This window comes from Mus caroli, chromosome 15, assembly GCF_900094665.2.
Source record: "Mus caroli chromosome 15, CAROLI_EIJ_v1.1, whole genome shotgun sequence".
In the NCBI taxonomy this organism is placed as follows: Eukaryota; Metazoa; Chordata; class Mammalia; order Rodentia; family Muridae; genus Mus; species Mus caroli.
Window position 1 is genome coordinate 21,343,182 of NC_034584.1, and position 23,040 is coordinate 21,366,221.

At 45.9% G+C, this 23,040-nt stretch overlaps 1 protein-coding gene across 5 annotated transcripts in view; it reads left to right on the forward strand.

The window, feature by feature from the left end:
* Retreg1 (reticulophagy regulator 1) overlaps nt 1-23,040 on the forward strand; it is a 130,223-nt gene that overhangs the window by 78,491 nt on the left and 28,692 nt on the right. The window contains exon 1 of one of the 5 annotated variants that reach the window (XM_021183637.2): nt 11,100-11,169. The exons of 1 other annotated variant lie outside the window; for it this stretch is intronic. Coding sequence is in view for 2 of the 4 variants with exons in the window: in XM_021183638.2 (XP_021039297.1) it covers nt 18,382-18,440 (59 nt within the window). In the remaining 2 variants the exon portion in view is untranslated. Of the gene's footprint in view, nt 1-11,099; nt 11,170-18,169; nt 18,740-20,801; nt 20,824-23,040 lie in introns of those variants that run through there. 3 more of the 5 variants (XM_021183636.2, XM_021183638.2, XM_029469634.1) reach the window with 3 other exon arrangements.

A 23,040-nucleotide genomic window follows, 5' to 3' on the forward strand; every position in this document is an offset into this window, starting at 1 on the left:
AAAGTTCTGTGACCTGGGACAGGATGCTAAGCCTCTCTTGACATCGTCCTTCTTAGCTCCGGAACAGCTAAGCACACTTTCTTCAAGACAGCCTAAGGGTTTGTATAGTAGCCAGCAGAGGACCTGGAGCCTAGCAAGACCACACTGGCTGCTGTCATTGCTTGTCAGCAAGGGTCAGTAAGGGAGCAATTAAAATGAAAAAACATAAACAGACAAGAAACTAGCATCTGGGACTCACTCTCCCTTCCTTTTTTAAAAAAATGTGTTTATTAATTATTTTGAATATATGTTGCATATATATGTATGTACACAGAGAGGCCAGAGGTCAATGTGTGTCTTCATTCTTCTTTTTTAAGGCAGGGTTTCTCATGGGACCTGGAACTTTCTATTTCAGCTAGGCTGGCTGGCCAGCAAGCCCGTGTGCCACAGCACCCAGGCTTTGTGTGAATGCTAAGGACTGAAATTCACATCCTTGTGCCTCACCCACCGAGGTCGCTCCCCACACCCTTTTCCCTCCTTTTGACCTTGCTTTCTTGTTGAAATTTTGAGGAAAGAAAACAGGAGATAATATGATAGGACACAGAGGTGAGGAAGGTACGTGGGTGGCTCTTTGTATCTCTTGAATATTTTTTATCAAATATATTTGTGTATACACGCGCGCACACACACACACTTGTGCCATGTTCACATGAGCCTACAGAGACCAGTGTGGGTGTTGGGAACTGAACTTGGGTCCTTTAGAATGCAGGAAGCATTTTTAACCACTGAACCATCTCTCTATTCATCTTGAGTATTCCTTTTAAACAGACACCTGTGTGGGATGAGGGTGTCTGGCTTTGTTGCTCTGTATACGCACGTTAGTCTCCTTCCATCTGTGTACGTTGTCTAAGCCAGTCATATATAGACTTTTCCTCGCATACATTTCCCTATAGACCCTTTGAAGCAACTATATGAAGAACTGTTTTTTTTTATCCCTGTTATGCTGGTGAAGGAAACAGTTGCAGAGGGGCAAACCATTTGCCCAAGATCACAGAGAACCTAAGCAGTCATGTTGTCAGAGTCACTTGGCAGAAATGCCCCCTTGAAAGTACGTGTCCCGTTCCCACCACAGTGAGGTAACGTCAGTGACACTGCCCTTCAATTGGGTCCTGCTCAGGCAGAGTTACAGCTGCACAGACAAGCAAATGCACTTTAGGAGGGACAGCAGAGGAGGACTGTAGCCAGGTGGGCTCCGTGGAAGCAGTCTTCGAGATGGAGGTGAGCATAGGGCACCTAAGAGGGTCCATGCCTGGTGGGGAGAGGGGCATGAGGAGACCCAGCAGAGCTAAAGTTGCATGGCTTCTGGGACCAGCAGAATTGGGCAGTGTTGAGTTCAGGGCATAGCACTGTGGGCTCCTTGCAGGCTGCCTCAGGCTTTACGTAGAGTTGACTTAGGCTTTGAGAAAGGTAAAAGCATCATCCATTGACCATGCAGGCTGGACAAGGCTGGAAAGAGCCTGCTCTCTTCACACCAAAAGGACAATTTCAATTGATTCTGTGCTCCATTCAGTGGCCCCTGGATAGGTGGAACAGGGAGCTAAGCACTCGAGAACGTGGAAGAATCAGCCCAAATGGCTGGTGGCTAAAACCTTGACATCCAGGTGTCTGATTGACAGTGAGGGGCAGCTGTTTGCTGCGGAGCAATGACTTGTAACCATGCTGTGCATCTCTGGTGGGTGGTGGAATATGCAAACAGTTTCTTATTGTTGAATTACCACATTAGCAGCGAATGCTTCTCGCTTGATTGGCGCCTGATATGATAAGAGGCTAATTATATGACAGGGTGACCCACGTGGCAGGGCAGTCTAGGTCCTAGCAACACAATATTTATCTGGAGAGCAAAGGCAAGCTGCTAATTCAAGATGCAATCTTTTTTCCAGAGACTCAGCCAATGCAGTCAAAAACAGCCTTCCCTCTTCCTCACATAGGCACCCTCATCCTCACCCCAGGTCATTGACACGCAACTATAAGTTATTTCTTGTCAGTTACTGACTTGGACATTGCGATCCGATGGCCTTCCTTGTGTTTTCATACTAAATAGCCTAAAACAAGACAAAACAAAACAACGCAAAAACAGTCGTCCATGAAAGGACATCGTGAACAGTCTCAGACTTTGTTTCCACCTGTTGGATTTTAAGGATAGAATCTCAGACTTATATATTATTTTCACTTGAAGATTTTTCTCTGATTGATAGTACAGGTTATTGTGTGACAGTATTCCGGTGGAGATGAGAACTATTTACTCCAGATAGGCTACTGAAGACAGATCAAAGTAAGGACCAATGTCTACCTTGGGGAAGTGATGAGTTTTATTGGGGTTACTTACAGGACTATGGGTGAAGAGTTACAGGAGTAGAAATGGCATCGGTGTCACCCAGCATGGGTGACAGTTAAGAGCTGGAAACCTAGGGTGTACCTCACAATCTGCAGCAACTCAACAGGTTGGAAAGTGCCCTTTACAGGCAGCTCAGCTGGTCTGAGCCTCTTCCAGGCAGTTTGACTGGTCTGACAAGCTTCTAGGCAACACAGCTTTTCTGAGAGTAGCTCTTAAAAGTCCCTTTCGCTTGTAAAAGCATGGAGAGGGAGGGAGCTAATGAATCTGTTTGGCTTCAGGGCCTTCCTGCAGCTTTTGAGTTGTTTACTTTTGTGCTTAAGGAGTGTCCTTCTAAGATGGAAAGTGTTACATTGCCCAGGGCTGGGGAGAGGGCTCAATGGATACAAGGCTTGCTGTGCAAACATGAGGAGCTGAGTTTGACTCCTCTGTGAAGCCAGATGCAGAAGTGTGTGCTTGTAATCTCAGCCCTCCATCAAGACACGGGGGACAGAGAGAAGAAATCCTCAGAAGCTCGTGGGCCAGCTAGCTTGACATACACGAGACCTTGTCTCAAACTAGGTAGGTGAACTGACCCTCACAGTTGCCCCTGAGCTCCACATGTGGTTCCTAGCACATGTATGCCCGCATTAACACATATCCCCACACCCAAAACAAACAGAGGACGAGATTTTAAAAAGAGAAAGAGGAATACATATGTAGGGAAACTGTTAATGCATATTAGAGTTTGCAGTCAGGTGTGACAGCACATGCCCTTTATCTGAACACTGATCAGGCTAAGGCAGGCAGATTGCAAATTTGAGGCCGGCCTAGGCTACATAGTGAGGCACTGTCTGAAAAACCAAAACAAGCAAGCAAGCAAACAAACAAACAAACAAATACATAAGACCCAAGACTAGGGACAGTACTAATTGCATTAATGTAGCAATGCAATTAACAACATAAAGAAATTAGCTAAAAAAAAAAAAAAAAAAAAAAAAAAANCAAGCAAGCAAGCAAACAAACAAACAAACAAATACATAAGACCCAAGACTAGGGACAGTACTAATTGCATTAATGTAGCAATGCAATTAACAACAAAAAAAAAAAAAAAAAAAAAAAAAAAAAAAAAAAAAAAAAAAAAAAAAAAAAAAAAAACCTGGCATTAGGAACCTAATTAGCTAGGTGTGGTGGTGTTCATTGTTAATCTCAGCACTCAGGAAGCAGAGGTGGGTAGATCTGAGTTCAAGGCCAACCTGGCCTAGCTCTCAAATTCCAGCCCAGCTAGGGCTTCATAGTGAGACCCTATCTCAAAACAAAAGCAAAACCAAACGAACAGGGAAGCTGAGAAGTTGTGTCCCAGCAAACACAAAGCCAGCCCGATTTGGAGTGGGGCAAGGCTAGACACTTCTCAGCCCCTGCTCCAGCAAGGTTGTATCACCTTTCCAAACAGTGCCACCCACTGGGGACCAGATGTTCAAACGTGTCCCCTATAGGAGACATTTCTCATTCAAACCATCCCAGCACTCTTATTAAATCAAAAAAAGTGTGGGGTCCCCTCTTCCTTGCAGATGGTGTTATAGAACTCAGTTTTCAAGCAGACAACACGTTCTTTCATGAGTTGAGTGGGAAGTAAGTGTGTGTGTGTGTGTATGTGTGTGTGTGATGTGTAAAACACAAGCGTTGCAGACTCTGGCCCACACTCCTGCTTACACACGGTCTATGCCTGCTTCTTGTGATAACTGTAGCTGAGCGGTTGTGACAGATACCGTCTGGGCTGCAAACCGAGAGTGTTTACTATCTGGCCCTTCCTACAGAAGTTTGCAGTCTCCTCAGGGTATGTCAGGCCTCCCACACCATCCGCTGTTCCCCTTAAGCAAGCTTTCAAGGACTACATAGCGTTCTGATGTGTGAAGATGTTGAGTCCACCTGTCTGCTAACACACAGCTTCCTCCCTCAGTAAACCCTCTTGGCTCTTTCCTCTTTATGTGTCTCAGATGCCTCTGCCGTACTGTGGGTGGCCAAAGCTCAGCTGTTACCCCTCTAACCCCTCCCCCTCTCTTGAGCCTGATGAGCCTGGTCCACTGAAGGCTTCCTGGTCCACTGAGAGGCAACGAATGCCTGGCATAACGTGATCTTGAATACCCACCTGCATAAGATATCCGTGGCCCCCCTTCCACTGCCAATCTCTTGGGGAATCTGTTGGCCAGCTCAAGAATGTAGACACCCAGGAATATAAATTCAACAGAGGCGCATTCAGGTCTGTGGTGCATATGAAGTCACACCTCTTTCCGGTGCTTTGCTATGTTCTGTATCGCCACGTTCACACTGCTATCAGTTCTACGGTGTTCCTTCTGCTGTTCTCTGCATTGGAGTTTTAGTGACTCCGGCTCCTCTTTGAGACTGATGTGTTTTCCAGAACGATTTCTTTCACCTTTTAAATCATGACAGAGCGCTTCTGAGAATTGGAGTTGGTGATGTTTTTATTAGGTTTGAAATCACTCCATCTCTCTTTTATCATCCGACCACAGGCTGTACTGAAGAAACAATCGTATTATTTCTTATTTGTATGACACTTTGCCTTTCTGATGTTGAGTGCATTCCTCACACCCAAGCCTTATGAAATACGCGATACTTTTTTTTGATTACCACTGTTGCTGTTATTACTGTTCTTAATCTATTTTCTGTGGTAACTTCCATACCGTTGACAAGCATCATCGGGTGCCGTCTCCATGGCTTTTCCTTCCTCAGCTCTGTTTCGTTCGAAGTACCTAAACAGGCTTGCCCTGGCAGAGTCTAGCAGATCCCGAACCTGTGGCTACACCGTGCTTTTGTGTTTTGGTTTGGAGAAAGGGTCTCTCGCTCTTGTAGTTCAGACTGGCTTATGACATACTCTATAGCCCAGGCTGGTCTCAAAGTTATGCCCGTCCTCCTGTCGGTGCCTCCAAAATTCTGCGGTTAGAGATGGCAGCTACCATTCTTGTGTATATCTTGGTTCTGAGGGCTGTCTGAAGACAGAACAAAGCATTTTTCTGTCTTGTCTTCAGATGTAAAAGGTGGACTCTGGAATTTGAAGTCTTACACAACCCTATAAATCCCTGCCCGTGTGACCGGCTGTGCCTCACATGGCCTTATGTGGTGGGTTGTTTTTAGTTCCACCCAGAGCCTGCTCAGATAGAACTGCAGATCTCCCATGTACCAGCACGTCCATCTTGACCCCTGGGCGAGTGACTTAGATGCACTGTCCTCTCTAGGAACCCCCAGAGGCTGACACTAAGTTGCTGAGGCAAAACTGTGTCAAGGAATAGGCAAGGAATCACCTTCAGGGAGGAGGGGTGGGAAAGGGGGAGAAGGCTAGATAAAGACCTTCAACTGACCCCTACGGGACTCTCTAGAGCCAGGACAGCCATACAGTGGCACCCCAAATCTCAGACTGGGAACAGGGAACCTGGCATTTTTATCCCTGGTCTGATCAGCCACTACTGTGTTGTCACTGGGAGAAGCAATTTTCTTTAGCCAAATTGGTCCCACACGCCTCTCCACAACGGGTAAGTCTTCACTGCCTACAGGGATCTGACAACACATCGCAGAGCGAGCTGTTTGCTGATAGTCCCTCTGTCCTGCAGTTTGGGCATGACATCTGTAAGCCTCCTTCTTGCCTTAGATCCTTGGCATCTGAACCCATCGACACCTCCATAGCTGGTGTATGATTGCAATGCCTCTTGGGATCTGTGCAGAGGGTTTCCAACAAATGAGTGCTAATGAGTGAACAGAGCTTGGAATTTTCTTGTCTGTTCCAAAGAGTCAGATTTTCTTGGTCAGATTTTTTTTTTTCTTGGAAAGAGAGTGAATGCTTGCCTATAATCTTCTTGGTCCATTTGACAAGCACAGTAATCTGCCCCCTATGAACACTGGGAGCTTCCCCCAGTGCAGTGTTTAAATTTGTGTACATGTAAGGGGACTGGAGGGATGGCTTTGTATTTAAGAGCACTTGCTGCTTCTTATCAAGGACCTGGGTTCAATTCCCAGAACCCACGTGGTAGCTCCCAGCCATCTATAGTTCTGCTCCATTGGTTCTGACGCCCTCTTCTGGCCTCTGCAGGCATTGCATGAAAGTGGTTCACAGACAGCGTAGGCAAAATACTCACATAGAATAAAAATAAAAAGGTGTGAATTCATCTAGGCTACAGTGCGTATCTGTTCGATCAGACACCCATTATGATGCCCTTGTAAAGGACTTTTTAGATAGAATAAGCTCAGCAGTGAACTGTGAATACAGCAACTCCTACTTCATAACTGCGGTGGACGTTGTCCAGCCAGTGTTTGAAAGCCTTGAGAGCAGACTGATGTCTACTGGAGGAGTCTGCCCTTCAGACTGTGATTAGACTCTGTCTTGGAGTTTCTCCTGCTGGGCTGTCCAGCCTGCTGTTCTGTCCTATAGAGGTCAGCCTTGCCAACCCTCTCTCTCCTGAGTACAGGAACGGTGTTTTTGTTGTTTTTTTTTTTTTGTTTTGTTTTGTTTTTCCCTTAAGTCAGTCTGTGTATGTGTCCATCCTGTTGTTGCATTTCCCTGAGAAATTTAGCTAATGCTCTTTGGAACCCAGGATTTACTTCTCTGTGCCCAAGTCTTACCCTGACAGTTGTCATGCTCATGGGGGTAGTCCAGGAGCGACTTCGTCTTTTCCAGCCTCAGTCTTAAGCAGACTGGCCTGAGAGTAGCCTTCCTCTGTAGCTATGGGGCTAGTGGTCACTCTCTGTCACCACACAGAACTCAGACAAGGCTGCTTTGTCGCTGTTGACAGGAACTTCCTGTCTGTTTTCTCACACGAGGCCAGGTGCACAGCCATGGGGAGAAGGGACAGCCATTGCCCTTCGGAGCAGCGTAAACACGATGTCCTTGCTTGCACATGACGGGGCTCGTGCTGTTCTCTGACCTCTCGTAAAGCTTCTGACACACGGCGTTCCTTTGCTCTCAACTTATATTTAGGACTGAGTTGATCCTTACATTTTAACTGCCTTCCTGGCCAGAGGAGCCAGCTCAGGAGGAGTCCGAGCAGGGCCACTGTACTTTGACATTTTTAGTATGGCTTGTGATTTTGTCTCATGAAACAAAACAAAACAAAACAAAAACTAAGCAGAAAACATGAACTCGAGTTGAAGAGAAAATATTTGTGTTGGCTGTGGATAAGGCTGAAGGCAAAGCTACCGGTGGGAATCCGCTGTGAAAACTCCCGGGGAGCTGTGTGGGAGCTTGCCATGGTTTAGTGCTAAAAGTAGGCGCATGCAGTGAGGCCAAATTTTGTTTTATTTTTAAGCCATGGGCTTCATCTAATCGTCTCTAGAGAAGACAAACATAGAAGGTCGGGACGGATGACCCACCTGGCGAGGAAATCAGGGCTTGGTGTATTGAAGTTTTTGGAGATTTTGTCAAAGTTGGGGGGAAAATGACAGCTTGTTACTCTTGGCTTCATGGGAGCACACTGGAAAGAGTTCACAGGGCCCATTCCGTGGACACAGCTCATACCCCAAGAATGCGTGAGCCTGTACAGCATCCTCTATCATGTGCATTCATAGGGATGGATATATGTGTGGACTGCAGACACTTACTGCCCATTTGTGTCACTGTCCCCTAGCTGCTGGCTGCTGAGGTTGTCTCCTGGCTGGTGTTGACACCAGGTAGGAAGGAGATGGAGTCACTTTGGAAGGAACTCAGTGTCTCACTTGTCATGAGGGCAGTGTCAAGTGGACAAGTGTGACAACCACAGAGATGGCCTTTAGCTCATGTGAGGGGTTAGAGAATCAATGTTCAGTCAGGGACAAAATCAACTTTGTGACTGGAACTATGGCATTAAATCATGCAGAGAGCAGAAGACCGGAACCCGGGTTCATAGGTTGGAGCAATGGAGGAGAGAAGAGCCCCTCCTACATGCCCACACTCCGTTGCATAGGCCTTAAGACTTTGGTCCCTTGAGCCTCACCTTTAATTCTTTGAGCGTAGATTGGATTAAGTAGGGAAAGAAAAGATGGCGGCTTGACAGTGTGCCTATCTGAAAACACTGCCTCTGCCAAGTGATCCATTCGACATGACCAGTGGTCAGTCATGTGGGCCCTCTGAACACTGTGTGAGCTGATGCTGCCAGCTTCAAGGTTTCTTGCTGACTCTCAGTCTAATGCTGAGTAAAACAGGAGACAAACCCAAACAGGAAGCTACCTACAGGACCCACCAGAACTTAGTGGACCTCATGAAAACACAGGAGAGACCCCAGCAATTCTCATCATTTCTGAGTGTCTGTGGATTTAATACTTGACTACAGTGTGCTGCCCTGAATGGGATCCCGGGGGGGAGGGGGGGGCGGGGAAGAGTTAGTGAGAAAGCTACTGAGAAACAGTTTCTAGAGTCTAGCTCATGGTGATGGACCGGTGTTAGCTTTTTGGTTCGACTTCTTTTGAATGTGTAGGAAGCTGGTAGGGCTCATGACAGGGTATACACCCATCTCTGTGCTGTCCTTATGGCTGTTCTGTCATAACCAACATGATTCAACATAGCCCACAGTAACAGATTGGTGTGCACTCCCAGGAGTGGATGGTGCATCTTGGAGCACATTGTTTCAAGATGCTAGCATGTGATCAGGGAGTCATGAACAGCCCTAGTAATGTGTACTGGGCTCAGTTTATCAAGATTGAAATTTTGGTTTTATAGCTCATGGTCCATTGCAGGGCACTGTGATCTGAACTGTGTTGGTGACTTGGGGAAGGAGACCCTTAGGGGGTGCCTGTGTGGGTTCTGCTTTATAAGTGCATTAATATTGATAGGTTTACCGCATTGCTGTGGCAGGGGCATCCTGGTGAAGAGGGGAGTCTCACCCCCTTCTCTTGGATACATCCTCTTGCTTTTCTGACTTTCACTGCAGGCTAAGACAGTCAGCAGACACTTGTCAGATGTGGGTGCCTTGACCTTGGACTTACCAGCCTCCTGAAATATAGGAAATCAAACTTCTTACTTTATGAATTACCCAGTGTCCTGGCTAGATGTATGTCACCTTGACACAAACTAAAGTCATCTGAGAAATGTTGTTGATAAGGCTGTAGGCAAGCCTTAATTTTCTTAATTATTGATTGATATGGGAGGGCCCATTGTGTAAGTGGTGCCATCCCTGGGCTGACTGTCCTGGGTTCTATAAGAAGGCAGACTGAGCAAGCCATGGTGAGTAAGTCAGTAAGCAGCATCCCTCCTTGGCCTCTGCATCAACTCCTGCCTACGGGTTTGAGTCCCTGTCCTAGCTCCCCTCAGGGATGGGCTACAACGTAGAAGTGTAGGCCTGATAATCCTTTTTTCCCCCAAGTTGCTTTTGGTCATGGTGTGTCATCACAGCAATAGATACCCTGAATGAGATACTCATTGCCAGATATTCTGTTCCTGCAACACCCAAATGGCTGAGACAAAGGGATTTTTGTTCTTAGAACAAAATGGCATACGAGGTCCTTTCAAGTTGTCCTGTTCGTGAGAACTTGAGGTGAGCACTGCTCTACTGAGATAGTTGGCTTATCAGCAGCCAATGAAAGCCATGCATAAATAGCAGCCTTTCATATCATTGGTGGAGAAGCAGTGAGGGTCCTGTAAAGGAAACTCTTCCTTTCCCACTCATTGGGATCGTCATGACACCCGGCCTTCCTTGTTGCAAACACTTCTGAAGCCACAGCTTCTTCTTCACGAAGGCCCAGAGGCTGGGGGACATTGGCCAGCAGTGTGGATTCCCATGCCCTGGGGCCTCAGGAAAAATTTCCCTAGTGTCTGAGGACATGTTTTATCTTGGGCCAAGGCTGAGTCATGGGCAGATCTCACCTGGCCTTGGCCACTGCTTTGCTGCAAAGCATAGGTCAAGGAGGGATTTCAGGGGAAGCTATCTGTCATATAAGCCACAGCTTCAAAATGACAGCAAAAATGATCAACTATACTAGCTGTGTGGCCGATGACCTCGAGCTCAGCTTTGCTTCTTTGCAAAAGAGAAGTGTAAATGCATAGCCAAGAAATAGCAGCGTTGTTCAAGTGAGGGAAATGTTTAGCACTGACATCAACAACATGTAATAAGGAAGATCAGCATATTGCAGTCATTTCATAGCCCGTCATTAAACAGGTGCTTATATATAATTGCCTCTGTGTGTTTAAACTCCGGAGATAAAGTTTGTTTTCCACTGAGCACCGCCCCCACTGAGTCACCCCTGTCTTCCCTGTCCTCAAAGACCTCTAACTCCACCCCTCGTGGCCTTGGAACCTTTCCATTGCCTTATGCTTGCGAAGGGCAGAGAGGCTTGCCAGAGCTCTCTCACGGTGATAGCTGCTTGTTCTAAATTTCTTGGAACTAGGGTTTCTCTGTCAAGGAACTATACCACTCAGATATACACGCTGCCCTAGAACAGAGCTGTGTGCGCATGAGTGAGCAGCTGAGGCCCGTGGAGGACAGACTGACTCCTGGGAAATCTGGCCCGGGAAGAGTTAGACTGCACAAGGGTCTAAGTTCTCTTGGGCATTTCACAGGAGCCTTTGCATGGGGCAGGGGAGAGAGAGGGCAGTGGAGCCTGTGTGGCTACAGGGAGGGTGGGAAGGAGAACAAAGCTGATCTGGTAGCAAAAACTCGTCAACAAAAGGCCAGTGGAGGTGAGGGACTGGGAAGGAAGGAAGCTAGTTTCAGGTGATCAATACCCCGCCCCCAGGAAAGACAGCCAAGTTTGCAGAGACCAAGTTCAGTGTTATGAAATGGGTCACAGTCGTGGCTGGACACAGCAGAGAAATCCTAGTGTGGGGTGATGTGATTCTCAAGGTAGGGGGTGACTGCTCTCTTCCTGCTTCTTCCCTGAGCGCTTGCCAGAAAGCCTTCTTTTCATCACCAATTTCCTGAGGCTACCCCTGCACTCAGAATTCCCTGCCACTTCCTGCTGCTCTTCTCCAGCCTCTCCGGAGCCCTGCCCATGAGGGAGGAGACTGTATACTTAACTTCACATGTTCAGGTGGACATTAACTACTACAACTTGAAAATTAGTGCCATATAATGAATTTATATTTGGTGAGTCAGCATATACACCGTCACCACAGGGGTCAGAATGACACACCATCGCTGAAAGGGAACACAGCTCTGGCAGGCTGTGGCATCTTGGGCTTCTGTTAGCCCCCTCTGCCTACCTAGTTCCTTCTTTCCTGTTCGCCTTTCTCCCATGCTACTGGCTTCCCCCCTCTTCCTCTGAAGATCCGTGTACTTCACATCTGGCCTCTAACTCTCCACTAGGCTGACGTGCTTCTTCAGCATCCCTTGGGTGGCTGCGCAGTCTCTCCAGGCCTCTCTACATAGCTTCACTTTAACAAGTCTTATTTAGGATGGGGCAGCAGATATGGTTTATGCAGGGCACAAAAATGTGGCGCAATCAGTGACTAAATTGAATTGTTTACTGGCAAAGACATAATTGTATTTTGGTCCCAGATGAGGCTGTCAGAAGTTGACAGAATACAAGTTATGAATACTTGGGTCAAGAAACTAGGGACATATTGGATTATCATAAAACTTAGGAGTCAGATAGGGGGAAATGTTATGGTGGAAGGGTCCACCCTGTCAGTTACCCAGGGTAAGGGGTGCAGCTGGAGACTTTGTCTCAGGCTGACTGGAAATGGACCTTATTGACCACCTTAGCCCATGATCCACTGTAAGAGAACTGTAAGAGCTGTAAGAGAACACCATGGATTTGGTAACTTGGAAAGCATTTAGCTCATGCTTCTGGGAGTTAGGAAAGTCAGGGGCGTGGGCAGTGTCTGAAGCCCACTTGTGTGATCACTAACCCACAGCAGCTCGTAGGAGACTAAGTCGTTCATGAAACTTCTGTCCTCAGGACCCAGTGGGCATTCACAGATCCCAATACCACCCACCTGGAGATTAAGCTTCTAACAGATGAATTCCAGACACCTCCGAGGTGGGGATATTTGTAGAAAATAGACAGGACGGGGGAGACAACGCTCAGAGGTGGGCACAGTCACTGTGTTGGTTTTTACAGAGTTGCTATTTTTGGCTGAAAAGAACTTTGAGGAAAACCCTCCTGTGCGATGCTTCCGGAAAAGATAAAGTCACATGGGGTGGAGTCTGTTGTAGGCAAGAGAATTCTGTATTAGCCCTAGTGGACCTGAGTCAGGACACTGAGGGTGGACATGGCCTATGCACTGCTCTCGGAGTCCACCTTATTTGTGTCTTTTGATTTCTCTACTTTGTCCCTTCTGACTAACAGCAATTCTAGAATGTTGTTGAAACAGTTGCTAAGGTGGTTTTAGCACTGTAACTGTAAACTTTATCTCTATTTTTATTTTATTTTATGGGTAGTTTGCCTGCATGGATGTCTGTGCGTCATGTGTGTGTGCAAGTGTCTCAAGAGGTCAGAAGAGGGTGTTGGATCCCCAAAACTGAATTTGCAGGTGGCTGTGAGCTGTCACGTGGGTGCTGGGAATAGACCTCTCAGGCCCGCTGCAAGAGCAGCAGTGTGTGCCCCTCAATGCCGAGGCAACTCTTGATCTGTTCTAATAGAATCCAGTATTGTCTATAGGCAGACATAGTTTTTAAAAAGTAAAAAGAGAAACAGGTGAAACTGCTTTCCATAACTGCAATTAGCCAGGATATTCAATCTGTCAGCATGCTGTCCATAGAACAGTTATTAACGAGATGTTTGACGTTCTAGTCTCCATTTAGTCTAGAAAGCAAATTGGCGTGCGCGTTTACGGCACGCCAATTCAGATTAGCTACATCTCAACTGTTCGAGGGTTGTGAATGGTGAGGTTCTGTGCATTTTGTGGCACTGAAAGCTAATAAGAAGTGGGTTTCCCAGTTCCAACTGATACATCCACAACACAGTTCCCACACTTAAGGCTTAGGGAACATCACAAACCTCAGACCTCAATACAGAACTACAGATGACTAAGGAATGCTGAGAGTGGGGGGACATAGGTCTTCCTCAGAAAGGAACACCAACCCAGTTCCAAGTGGTCATCCTGAAGTTGTATGTGTGTATGTATGTATGTATGTATGTATACATATATGTATATATGTGTGTGTGTGTATATATAAATCATTATATGGACTAAAGAGGTTGTATTTATATATTTAGGAGTGTGTATGCATGAGTGTGTGTGCATGTATCTCTCTCTCTCTCTCTCAACACAAATTGAAGAAAGAGGCCATGAATTTGAGAGCCCAGGCAGAGGTACATGGGAGGGTTGGAGTGAGGAAGGGGAAGGAGGTAAAGGCAGACTGTGGAGTCAGTGCATAGCTTTTCTTTGTTCTGAGGTGTGTGCTCTGGAGAAAACTCAGATAGAGCTCACATCCTGAGGTATCACTTCTGTGGTAAAGGGATTGCAGAGAAGACAGCAGTGACTGGCAGGCTGTGCTCACGTAAGGAGTCCCCAGCTGAGGGATCCCCCGCTTGTTCTGCAAGGACAGGGAGAGCCGATCTGAGACCAAGGGTGGAGTGGATGGGAGTATATATTGAAGGTATTAAAGCCCTGAGGGAACCCTAAGAGTTCTGGCTCCAAGGAATGAGAAAGACAGAGAAAGGATCTAGAAGGGGTCTGGCTGGCAGACTGAGGTGGAAAGGTGCCAAGTCAGGCTTCTAGATCTCCCTCTGAGGCCCAGGGCATCTTAGTATTGAGGATTTGTGGATTATAGAGAATCCTTTAGCTACACTAGTCCAACTTTCCACCTACAAGAAAATCCTTGGAAATCCCCACTAGATATAGTTCCTGAGGGCGAGCTAGAGAGCCAAGCCACACCTCTGGTGGAATGTGGTACAGAGGTGTGCTCAGAGCTCACTTGGTCGCAGAACCCTGAGGGACTTCAAGAAGGGCACAGACAGGACCTTTGAAAGGGAATGGGCCTCCCCTAACTCACCTGGAAACACCTCTGTCTCTCACTCTGTGGCATGCCTGTCCCCAGTAGCTGCCGGAGCTGCTTCCTTGAGCTAGCCTTTATTATTTGGTTTCAGTTCCAGCAGGCCAGCACTGTGAGAACACGGAGATGGAAAGATGCTTCTCTTCAGCATTTGCCTAACATCCTTAACCTGCTGTGCATTTCAGGATAACCAGGCTCAACAGTGTATAAGGAACACTTGTTCTCTTTGGAGCCACATATAGTATCCCAAGTGAGTGTGGAGATATGATCAGGGGTTTTGATTAATGCTTTTCTAGACTCTAGAGTTTAGAGGCTCTTCTAGAATAACTGACTAAATGATAGTCTTAGGTAACCTACCAATCCATCAGTCCTGAACCCACAATATGAATGCTAATAAAACCAACAGTGACACAACACTGTCACTGTGTCCACACAAAGTGCCCACTCAATCAAGTTTACACAGGGAAAGCTCAGTACGCTGCCCACATGCAGGAACTTGTGGAGAACCTGCCAAAGTCACGCCAAGGGAAAGAGGTGACTGTAAGACCCACATCTAGGTGCAAAGTCGCTGTCTTAGGTTCGAGGTCACACCTTGTTGTCCTCGGGGACAACGTTGGCTGGAGAAAAACATTGTGGCATGGCCAAGAGTGGAAAGGGAGATGATTCAAGAGAAAAATGCATGTGTTCTTGCAGCAGAGGGGAGGACTTTGCCATATAGAGAGTGGGGACATATAGCCAAGAATGGGTGGTCATGCGGGGTGAGGCTGGACCGGCAGGGAGCTGCTCAGAAGATACGGGCTGAGTTTCAAGTGTGCTCTCAAGAAAGAGCTTCGTGCTTATTTATAATAGCCAGAAGCTGGAAAGAACCCAGATGCCCCTCAACAGAGGAATGGATACAGAAAATGTGGTACATTTACATAATGGAGTACTATTCAGCTATTAAAAAGAATGAATTTATGAAATTCCTAGGCAAATGGATGGACCTGGAGGGCATCATCCTGAGTGAGGTAACACAATCACAAAGGAACTCACACAATATGTACTCAGTGATAAGTGGATATTAGCCCAGAAACTCAGCATACCCAAGATACAAGATACAATCTGCAAAACACATGAAACTTTAGAAGAACGAAGACCAAAATGTGGACACTTTGCCCCTTCTTAGAATTGGGAACAGAACACCCATGGAAGGAGTTACAGAGACAAAGTTTGGAGGTGAGAGGAAAGGATGGACCATCTAGAGACTGCCATACCTGGGGATCCAAAAGCTGACTACATTGCATACACTAGCAAGATTTTGCTGAAAGGACCCAGATAGAGCTGTCTCTTGTGAGGCTATGCCGGGGCCTAGCAAACACAGAAGTGGATGCTCACAGTCAGCTATTGGATGGATCACAGAGCCCCCAATGGAGGAGCTAGAGAAAGTACCCTAGGAGCTAAAGAGATCTGCAACCCTATAGGTGGAACAACAATTATGAACTAACCAGTACCCCTGGAGCTCGTGTCTCTAGCTGCATATGTAGCAGAAGATGGCCTAGTTGGCCATCATTGGGAAGAGAGGCCCCTTGGTCTTGCAAACTATATGCCTCAGTACAGGGGAATGCCAGGGCCAAGAAGTGGGAGTGTGGGGGGGGAGTGGAGTGGGGGGTATGGGGGGACTTTTGGGATAGAATTGGAAATGTAAATGAAGAAAAAAACCTAATTAAAAAAAAGAAAAAGCTTCGTGGTCAGGGGAAAGTTCAGACTGCAAATGCATAGGCTGGCAGTATTTGGAGGGAAGGCCCCTGGAGAAGTACTTACAAGTGGACAGTTTAATTAGGGTGGGGCCCCTGTGGTAGCATTAGTGACTTTATAAAAAGAGAGAGAGAGACTCATAAACTAGTCCATTATCTCATCTCGCCCTGTAATGTTCTTTTAAAAAACAAACAAACAAACAAACAAACAAACAAACCAAAAACGGTTTTGACAGTTTCACACATGCATGCGGCCTGGCGGGCTTCTGTAAGGACCTGGAAGGAGGGTAATCTGTTCTGTCCTCCCATGCTGAGCTGGTCCAGTGTGACCTGATGCTGAGCTGGTCCAGTGTGACCTGATGGGCCTCTGCTTTACTTTTTGTCTTAAGCATTAATGGTGTTTTGTTTGTTTTTGTCTCGTTTGAATGGCCGTTACTCATACTTCTAGGGAAATAGTTTAGTCAGGTAAGTTTGGGTTGGGTGCAGTGTCCTTCCTCATCCCTGGGTGATACATTCCTAGACCACAGTGGATTTGTGACTCTCTGCAGAAGACTGAGCCTGTGTACACTGCTTTCGAAAAACATCCATGCATACCCATGCTAAAGCTTAGTTTATGAAGATGAATGCTTAGTTTATGAAGCAGGTACAGTGAAGATTTATAGTGTCCTATGGAACTTAGCAACTTTAGCAGTTTTCAAAATTTTATTAAACCATGAACTTTCACTTTTTCATTTTAAAGGATACACCTTTTGGTTGTGTGTGTGTATCTGGTTTATCAGCATCATGATAATGGCTTTCAGGCCATTATTATAGGTTTGATAATGGTCCCTTGGATACAAACCCTACACTTACCTTGATAGTCTATCTGATTAATTGGGATGCTTATGAAGTGACTAACGGGCAGGTACCATATACACTGTTGGTACTGAAAAAGGATGGTTTCCATGTGGGGGTAAAAGGCAGTAGGGATAGTCCTTTGTGTTGGCCAAGTCCAGTCAAGTGCCAGTGTTATCCCAGATTTCGGCCTTTTAGCTTCTCAGGTCCTAAAAGGCTGCAGCTTCTGGAGGGGTAGCCTGTGGCTCGGGCTGTATGAGGCTACTGCCACACTGATTACAAAGCTCTGTAATCAGTGCTTTCAAGCTATGTGTTAGAGAGTGTTCACGTTGGCAGGGTGCACATGAACGTTGGCTTAATACAGAGATTAGCATGACTGAGCAAGGCTGGCATACAAATTCATAAAATAGGCTGTATGTAAAAGTATAAGTTCTGCATTTGAGTAGATGGACCCCGCTTAGGTAGATGTACTTCAGACCTCAGACTTGCACAATGCAAAGCACCGTGTTCTGTGGGAGCTGCTTAAGTACTTTGTGGTATTATTTAAGTATATTTATCTTAAAGTGTGGCATGCATATGTCACAAAATGGACAATATTTTCCAAAAGAAAGCAAGTAATTATTTTAAATTATTTGACTTTTCAATTCCGCAGAGATCTGGAAAACCATTTCTTTCTTTCTTTTCCTTTCTTTCTTTTCCTTTTTTAAAAAAAGATACTATATAAAATATCACATGAAAGGTGTCTTTTGGATTGACTAATGCACCAAGTAGAGCATACATGCTTTTAAAAGAGAAAAATGATCAATTCTTAGCTAGTAGATCTTGCTTTGACACTTCCCTTATATTCTTAGAAAAGAAAGGAAGGAAGGAAGAAAGGAAGGAAGGAAGAAGGAAGGAAAGGAAGGAAGAGAGAAAGAAGATGTGTTCAGGTTTTAACTCAAAGCTTTTATGGGGTAGTATTGAATGAGTCTCCTGGCAGTTTGGAAGCTAGAACCTGTGAAAGGAGCAGCAACTGAGAAACAAACAGCAAGGAACTGAAGCATAAGAACACCTAGAGCCAGCACCCGGCCATGTGCCCCGGCCACTCCCTGGCCACAGGGTGGACGGAGCTTTTCAGCACAGAGCCACATAGGCTCATATTCCTGTGCGCGCTTCTTGTGAATTGGGAAAGAAACCTAGATGATCCAAAGTTTTTCTTGCAAAACAGTGTCCCTCACAGCTTGATTGCCCCATGATGATGTGTGTTGTTTTGTTTTTTCTCCTTTTGGGTGAGACTTTTTTATGGAGTGGAAGGCGTTATGCAAACAAACCTCCCACTCTCTTTCTCTAACTGCTCTCCAACTCCCCCCTGTGACTCAAAGGAGGAGATCCGATAGCTGGAGTGAGGTTTCAACCTGTCCATGGCTACTCCACCTTTTGGTAGGCACTTAAGTCTTGCCAGGAAAACACACACACACACACACACACACACACACACACACTCAGGAAAGAGGGCAGGCTCTAGGTGAAGTCATCCCTGGTGACACCTTCTCACAGGACTTCAGGGAAAATGCTGGGCGACTGGGCAGCGCTCCTGCCCAGCTGCCTGTCACGGTGTTGGAGTGAGAGGTGACCTCTTTATTTTTAGCAGGGGGCTGTCATAATAGTCCACTCCTCGTCTTCATTCAAGGCGGGAGGGAGGCAGGCGCTCTGGAAGTTTGTAAACACCAACTTTCTCAGTAGAGGAGGAAAGCTTTTCTCCAGAAAGGGAAGAATTCCCCTGCTGGGGTTTCCCTCTTCTTAGAGCCTGTGCTGTGGACAAGACAGCATTCTCTGGCCGTCAGCGTCCTGGCAAGCAGGGGCAGCTCAACTTCTAATTCTCAAAGGGCAGAAATGCCTGCAGGCGGCGGCTGTGGACCAGGCAGAAGGTAATGAGGGCATTTTATTTCTCTGGAGTCTGTTGCGATTGTTATTCATCTTAAAAAATATTCTGACAAGTTTAAATATGTTTAAGTGAAAACTTATAATCCTAGGAAATGTTCTTTGGCAAGGTTAGCGATCTGAGTTTAAGGAATATATGCAAAGGAGTGTTTGTTTTTCCTCGAATAAGGAAACAGTGTCCTGGAAGTTTTAAGCCACATTTTTCCCACATACAGTTGGAATATACTTGAAATTTTTGATGTTTCTTTTTAAGTTTTTGAGATGACAGTGGTAGACATCTGAGCTCATGAATTTTGCTAAGTTTTTTCATTTTAAAGATTTGACAAGACAGTTCTGGGAGTTGAATATTATGCCAATTTATCAACGTTGATATTTAAGCACTTCATAAGCTGTACAGTTTGCAAGCTTGATGAGCATGTAGTGTGTGCTTGCCGGCACGTCCAGCGCCCTCTCACTGCTGACAAGCAGGTACCAGGAGGCCGATGATACAGGGAGTCAGCACATACTGGCCCGAGCATCGCTATAGCCAGACAGACATTATAGAAGTCACCTACATGTCCCCATTAGATTTCCAATTGAGGTAACCAAAAATTGAATATGAAGAAGTAGAAAGAAAATTATGAAACAAAGAAAGGGATCATAGTTTATCTTATTGCCAAAGAAACTGTACTCTCTAGGAACAAGAGCCCCTCAGACTATTTCTGTAAACCATGGCCTTGTGGCCCCTGCGGCCCATGTGGCCCCTATGGGATGGTTTATGTGCGGTGATGTAGCTGATTGTGATAGTTTCCTTAAAGGCTGCCTCTCTCTGTAGTTCTCTAGTATTTATCTTCCTCAACTTCTGTTGAATGAAAAGAAACAGATTACTGTTATATCGAGTAACTTTTTACATAAAATGAGACTAAGCCAAGCACCTGACAATGTCCTTTGTAACTGTGCTTAGCACAGTTGACGGATTAACTAACTACCTTCAAGAACATTTTAGAGACATATAAGTGTTTGCACCGGTCGATAGGTTGGTCCCCGGGTGTCATACATCTCCTTTCCCAGACATCTGAACTTTCCCGAAAGCAAGGCTTTCTCTTTTCTGCAACACCGGCTCCCTGAGTAGAGTCTTGGACAACCAGACATTTTAAACAAGTGGAACACACTGATAAACCATTCCACAGCGGGGGCCCAGGCACCTGATCATTCTGTAGTTCCAGCAGGGCGACTTGGCAGAGAGGGATTGAGGGCTGCTGTCACGTGCAGCAGTATTATCAAAATTGAATTAAATAGTAACTAGTTGTTGATAAGGAATATCTCGAACTGTGGGTGATGTGAACTGAGCAAACTTTAGCTTCTTCTCTGAAAGTTTCACTAATTAAAAAAAAAACATAAATAGAACAAAAGAGGCCCATGTGCCCGCACTCATAAATATGTACATGATAATTCCTGTTATCTCCCAGGACTGTCACATGCAGCTGAGAACCTCTCTCAGTCCTCTGGGGTAACAGGCTCCTGGCTTTTGGTTTTTCTTCTGATGAGGTAACTTTCAGTCTCCAGCACTTGGTGGTTTTTGTCTTCGAGTTTGCCTCCCAGACTTGTTTGTTTTTTCCTCTTTGTAGAAATGGTGGAAGATTGGAACTAGGCTAGAAATAAAATATTTATAGTTGGGGGAGCATTTTCCTCTTGCTAAATTTGAGATTACGTGCCTCGGGCTCGGTCCCTTGGTGCTGTGTCTAAACAAGAAATAACTCTTATAAGTCACGGATCTGCTGACAAGTGCGTTCTCTGAACTCCATCACAGCAGGTCCTAATTGAACCTCACATCAAGGCTGATTGTGTTACTTGCCTCTCATTTTGGAATTCGATGTCCCGGATTGCTCTGTAACTGTCAGGGAGCTAAAAAGAGTTTACCTTTGATAAAAGCAAAACTCACAAAACAGCGAGGCTCACGTGATAGGGATGCCTATCACACACTGGGGATGTGGGCCTTAGGCATCACAGGCACCCTCTGCTAGGTGACCTACAGTCCAGTGGCTCCAGGCACCATTCACCTGATGCAGGAAGAAGCTTTCCCCTTAAGCAGGTAGGATGCACTGTTAATAAGAACACTGGAAGAATTACTGCCAGTTTCAAGGTCAAGAGCTAAGAGGGGAAGAGCAAAAACCGAAGGAAAAAGCAAGCAAACAAACAAAACCCATTTGTAGCAGGCCTGGGAGGGTAGATAGATCTCTAAGCAAGAACTGTTGGATGCCAATGAAGGGGGAAACCAGGAAAGTAGACTAGCTCATGATATGCAGGAAAGCTTCCCCTATAGCCTGAGGCTTGGTGGTTCCTTATCTGACCTCCTTTGGTTCCTGCCTTGGAGCAGCAGCCAAGCTGGCCCCTCGAGGTACCCTGATTAGATGGGCGAAGTGGGTATGAGTGAATCAGTCATCCCCACCCAATTCCAGATGACATGGAAGGAGATGGGGCCCGTCTGAACATGAAACTCACTCTATGCTTTTTAGTGTGTCTTGTTGTGAAAGTGCTTTAATTGGGTAACTATGCTTACACGTTTAGTTGTTCAGGAGGTAGAAATCTGTTAAGCGCTGAAGCTCATCTGGTTGCCGTGTTGGGTTCTGCTTTGTGGGTGCAGAGCCTGCTGTCCTGGAGCAAGCTGTCTGAGTGGAGAGATGCACAGGTGGCACAGTCGGCCAGCGAGAGCGAGCGGGTCACGGGGCTGAGGAAACAGTTTAAAGTGGTAACAGGAGAGAATTCTTAGCCTATGTGCTGAAGCTCGGGTGTCTTCACAAGGAAAACGTGACCATTCTGGACTCCTGGGCGAGGACAAGTCTGTTTGAAAAGGCCCGAGACTAGAGTTGTGAACTCAGTTTGTGTTTCCAGATCTTTCTGTTGTTCTCTTCTCTGGAGTGGTGAGGCTGGTATGTCACTTCTCTGAAATGCTTGGGTTTCAGGGTCTTCTGTCCCTTCTCCAGGTTTTGGTAGACTTGCTTGTCTGTAATGTGTTATCTTGGGCATGTGACCCATGTCTAAACATGAAACCCACTTATATTTATGCATTTATTTACATTTAATTTTACATCTTAAAATTTAGTGTGCTTACATTGTGTCTGTGACTTGAAGACTTGGTGGTTTTTGGATTAGGTTTGTATACCCTCAATTTGTTTCTGGGTTTTTGAAAGGTTGTTGCGTTTAGGAAAACCAAGGCTCTTTTAAATAACACAATGGACAAATTAGTATGAGAATACTATTAGCAATTGCATTCAATGGAAGGTTACACGACGTTGATTTAAATGTCCTCTTGAGTTTCCATTGTTCTAACAGTTCAGACTGGCAGGATTTGGGGTACAATTTTATGTTTCTCATCAGGCTTATCCACTGAGAATGCATTTCTTTAATATCTAAGACCCAAGATGGAAAGTTGACCAAGTGCCTCAACCCAGCGTTGTGTGCTCTGCCCTTCGGTGGAAGTAAGATTCCTGCAAGCAAACATATTTAAGCTTTGGTATCCTTGAGTGTCTTGGATCCACCTTTCATTTGGAAATCAGTGCAGATGTGAGTAAGGGACACTCACGTAAAGAGAAGGGGTTCTGAGCTCCCTGCAGATACGTGGGAGGGCCATGGAAAGAACCCCTTTTGGCCTGGGTAGCAGTGGTACTACTGGGAAATGTTCAACAGTCACACTCTGGGGGAGGGAGCCCCCATCCTTTAGCATTTGCTGATTCTTGTGGTGTAAATGCTTGCACTCTCACCTGGTTACTGAAAAGTAACAGATAATTCTCACAGTGGCTCTTTGTGAGCCTAGCTTCAGTCCACAAATGACTGTAGGCCAAGGCCAGAGTCAGCAGTTGGTTTTAACAAGGCGACATCTTCTCTATGTATCCTGAAGCCATCACAGATGTTAATGGAGTTTGGTTGAAGGAATTAATCATTTATCTCTCTCCATTCTTTCCCACAACCATGGAAAATATTTATCACTCTTGAAATCCTACTTTGACCCAGCTGGGCTAATATTTGAACCTGATTAAGAACATGCGGAACAATACAATCTGTCCTTACTGCAGGAGAGTTTGTTTTGCGGGTGATATCTTAACCACCACTGAATGGGCAACCTCCTTCCTAAGCCCTGCAGTGCCTCAATAGATTCCTGACATTCCCCGCCCCTGGTGAAGCTGATCTGTATTGCTGCCGTCACTAAAATATGACGACAGCCTCTAGTTTACAACACCAAAGGGCCACGGGGTATGTGTGTCAGGCTGTGCGCAGATCTATCCCTTCTGACTGACAGAGCAAAGTCCTA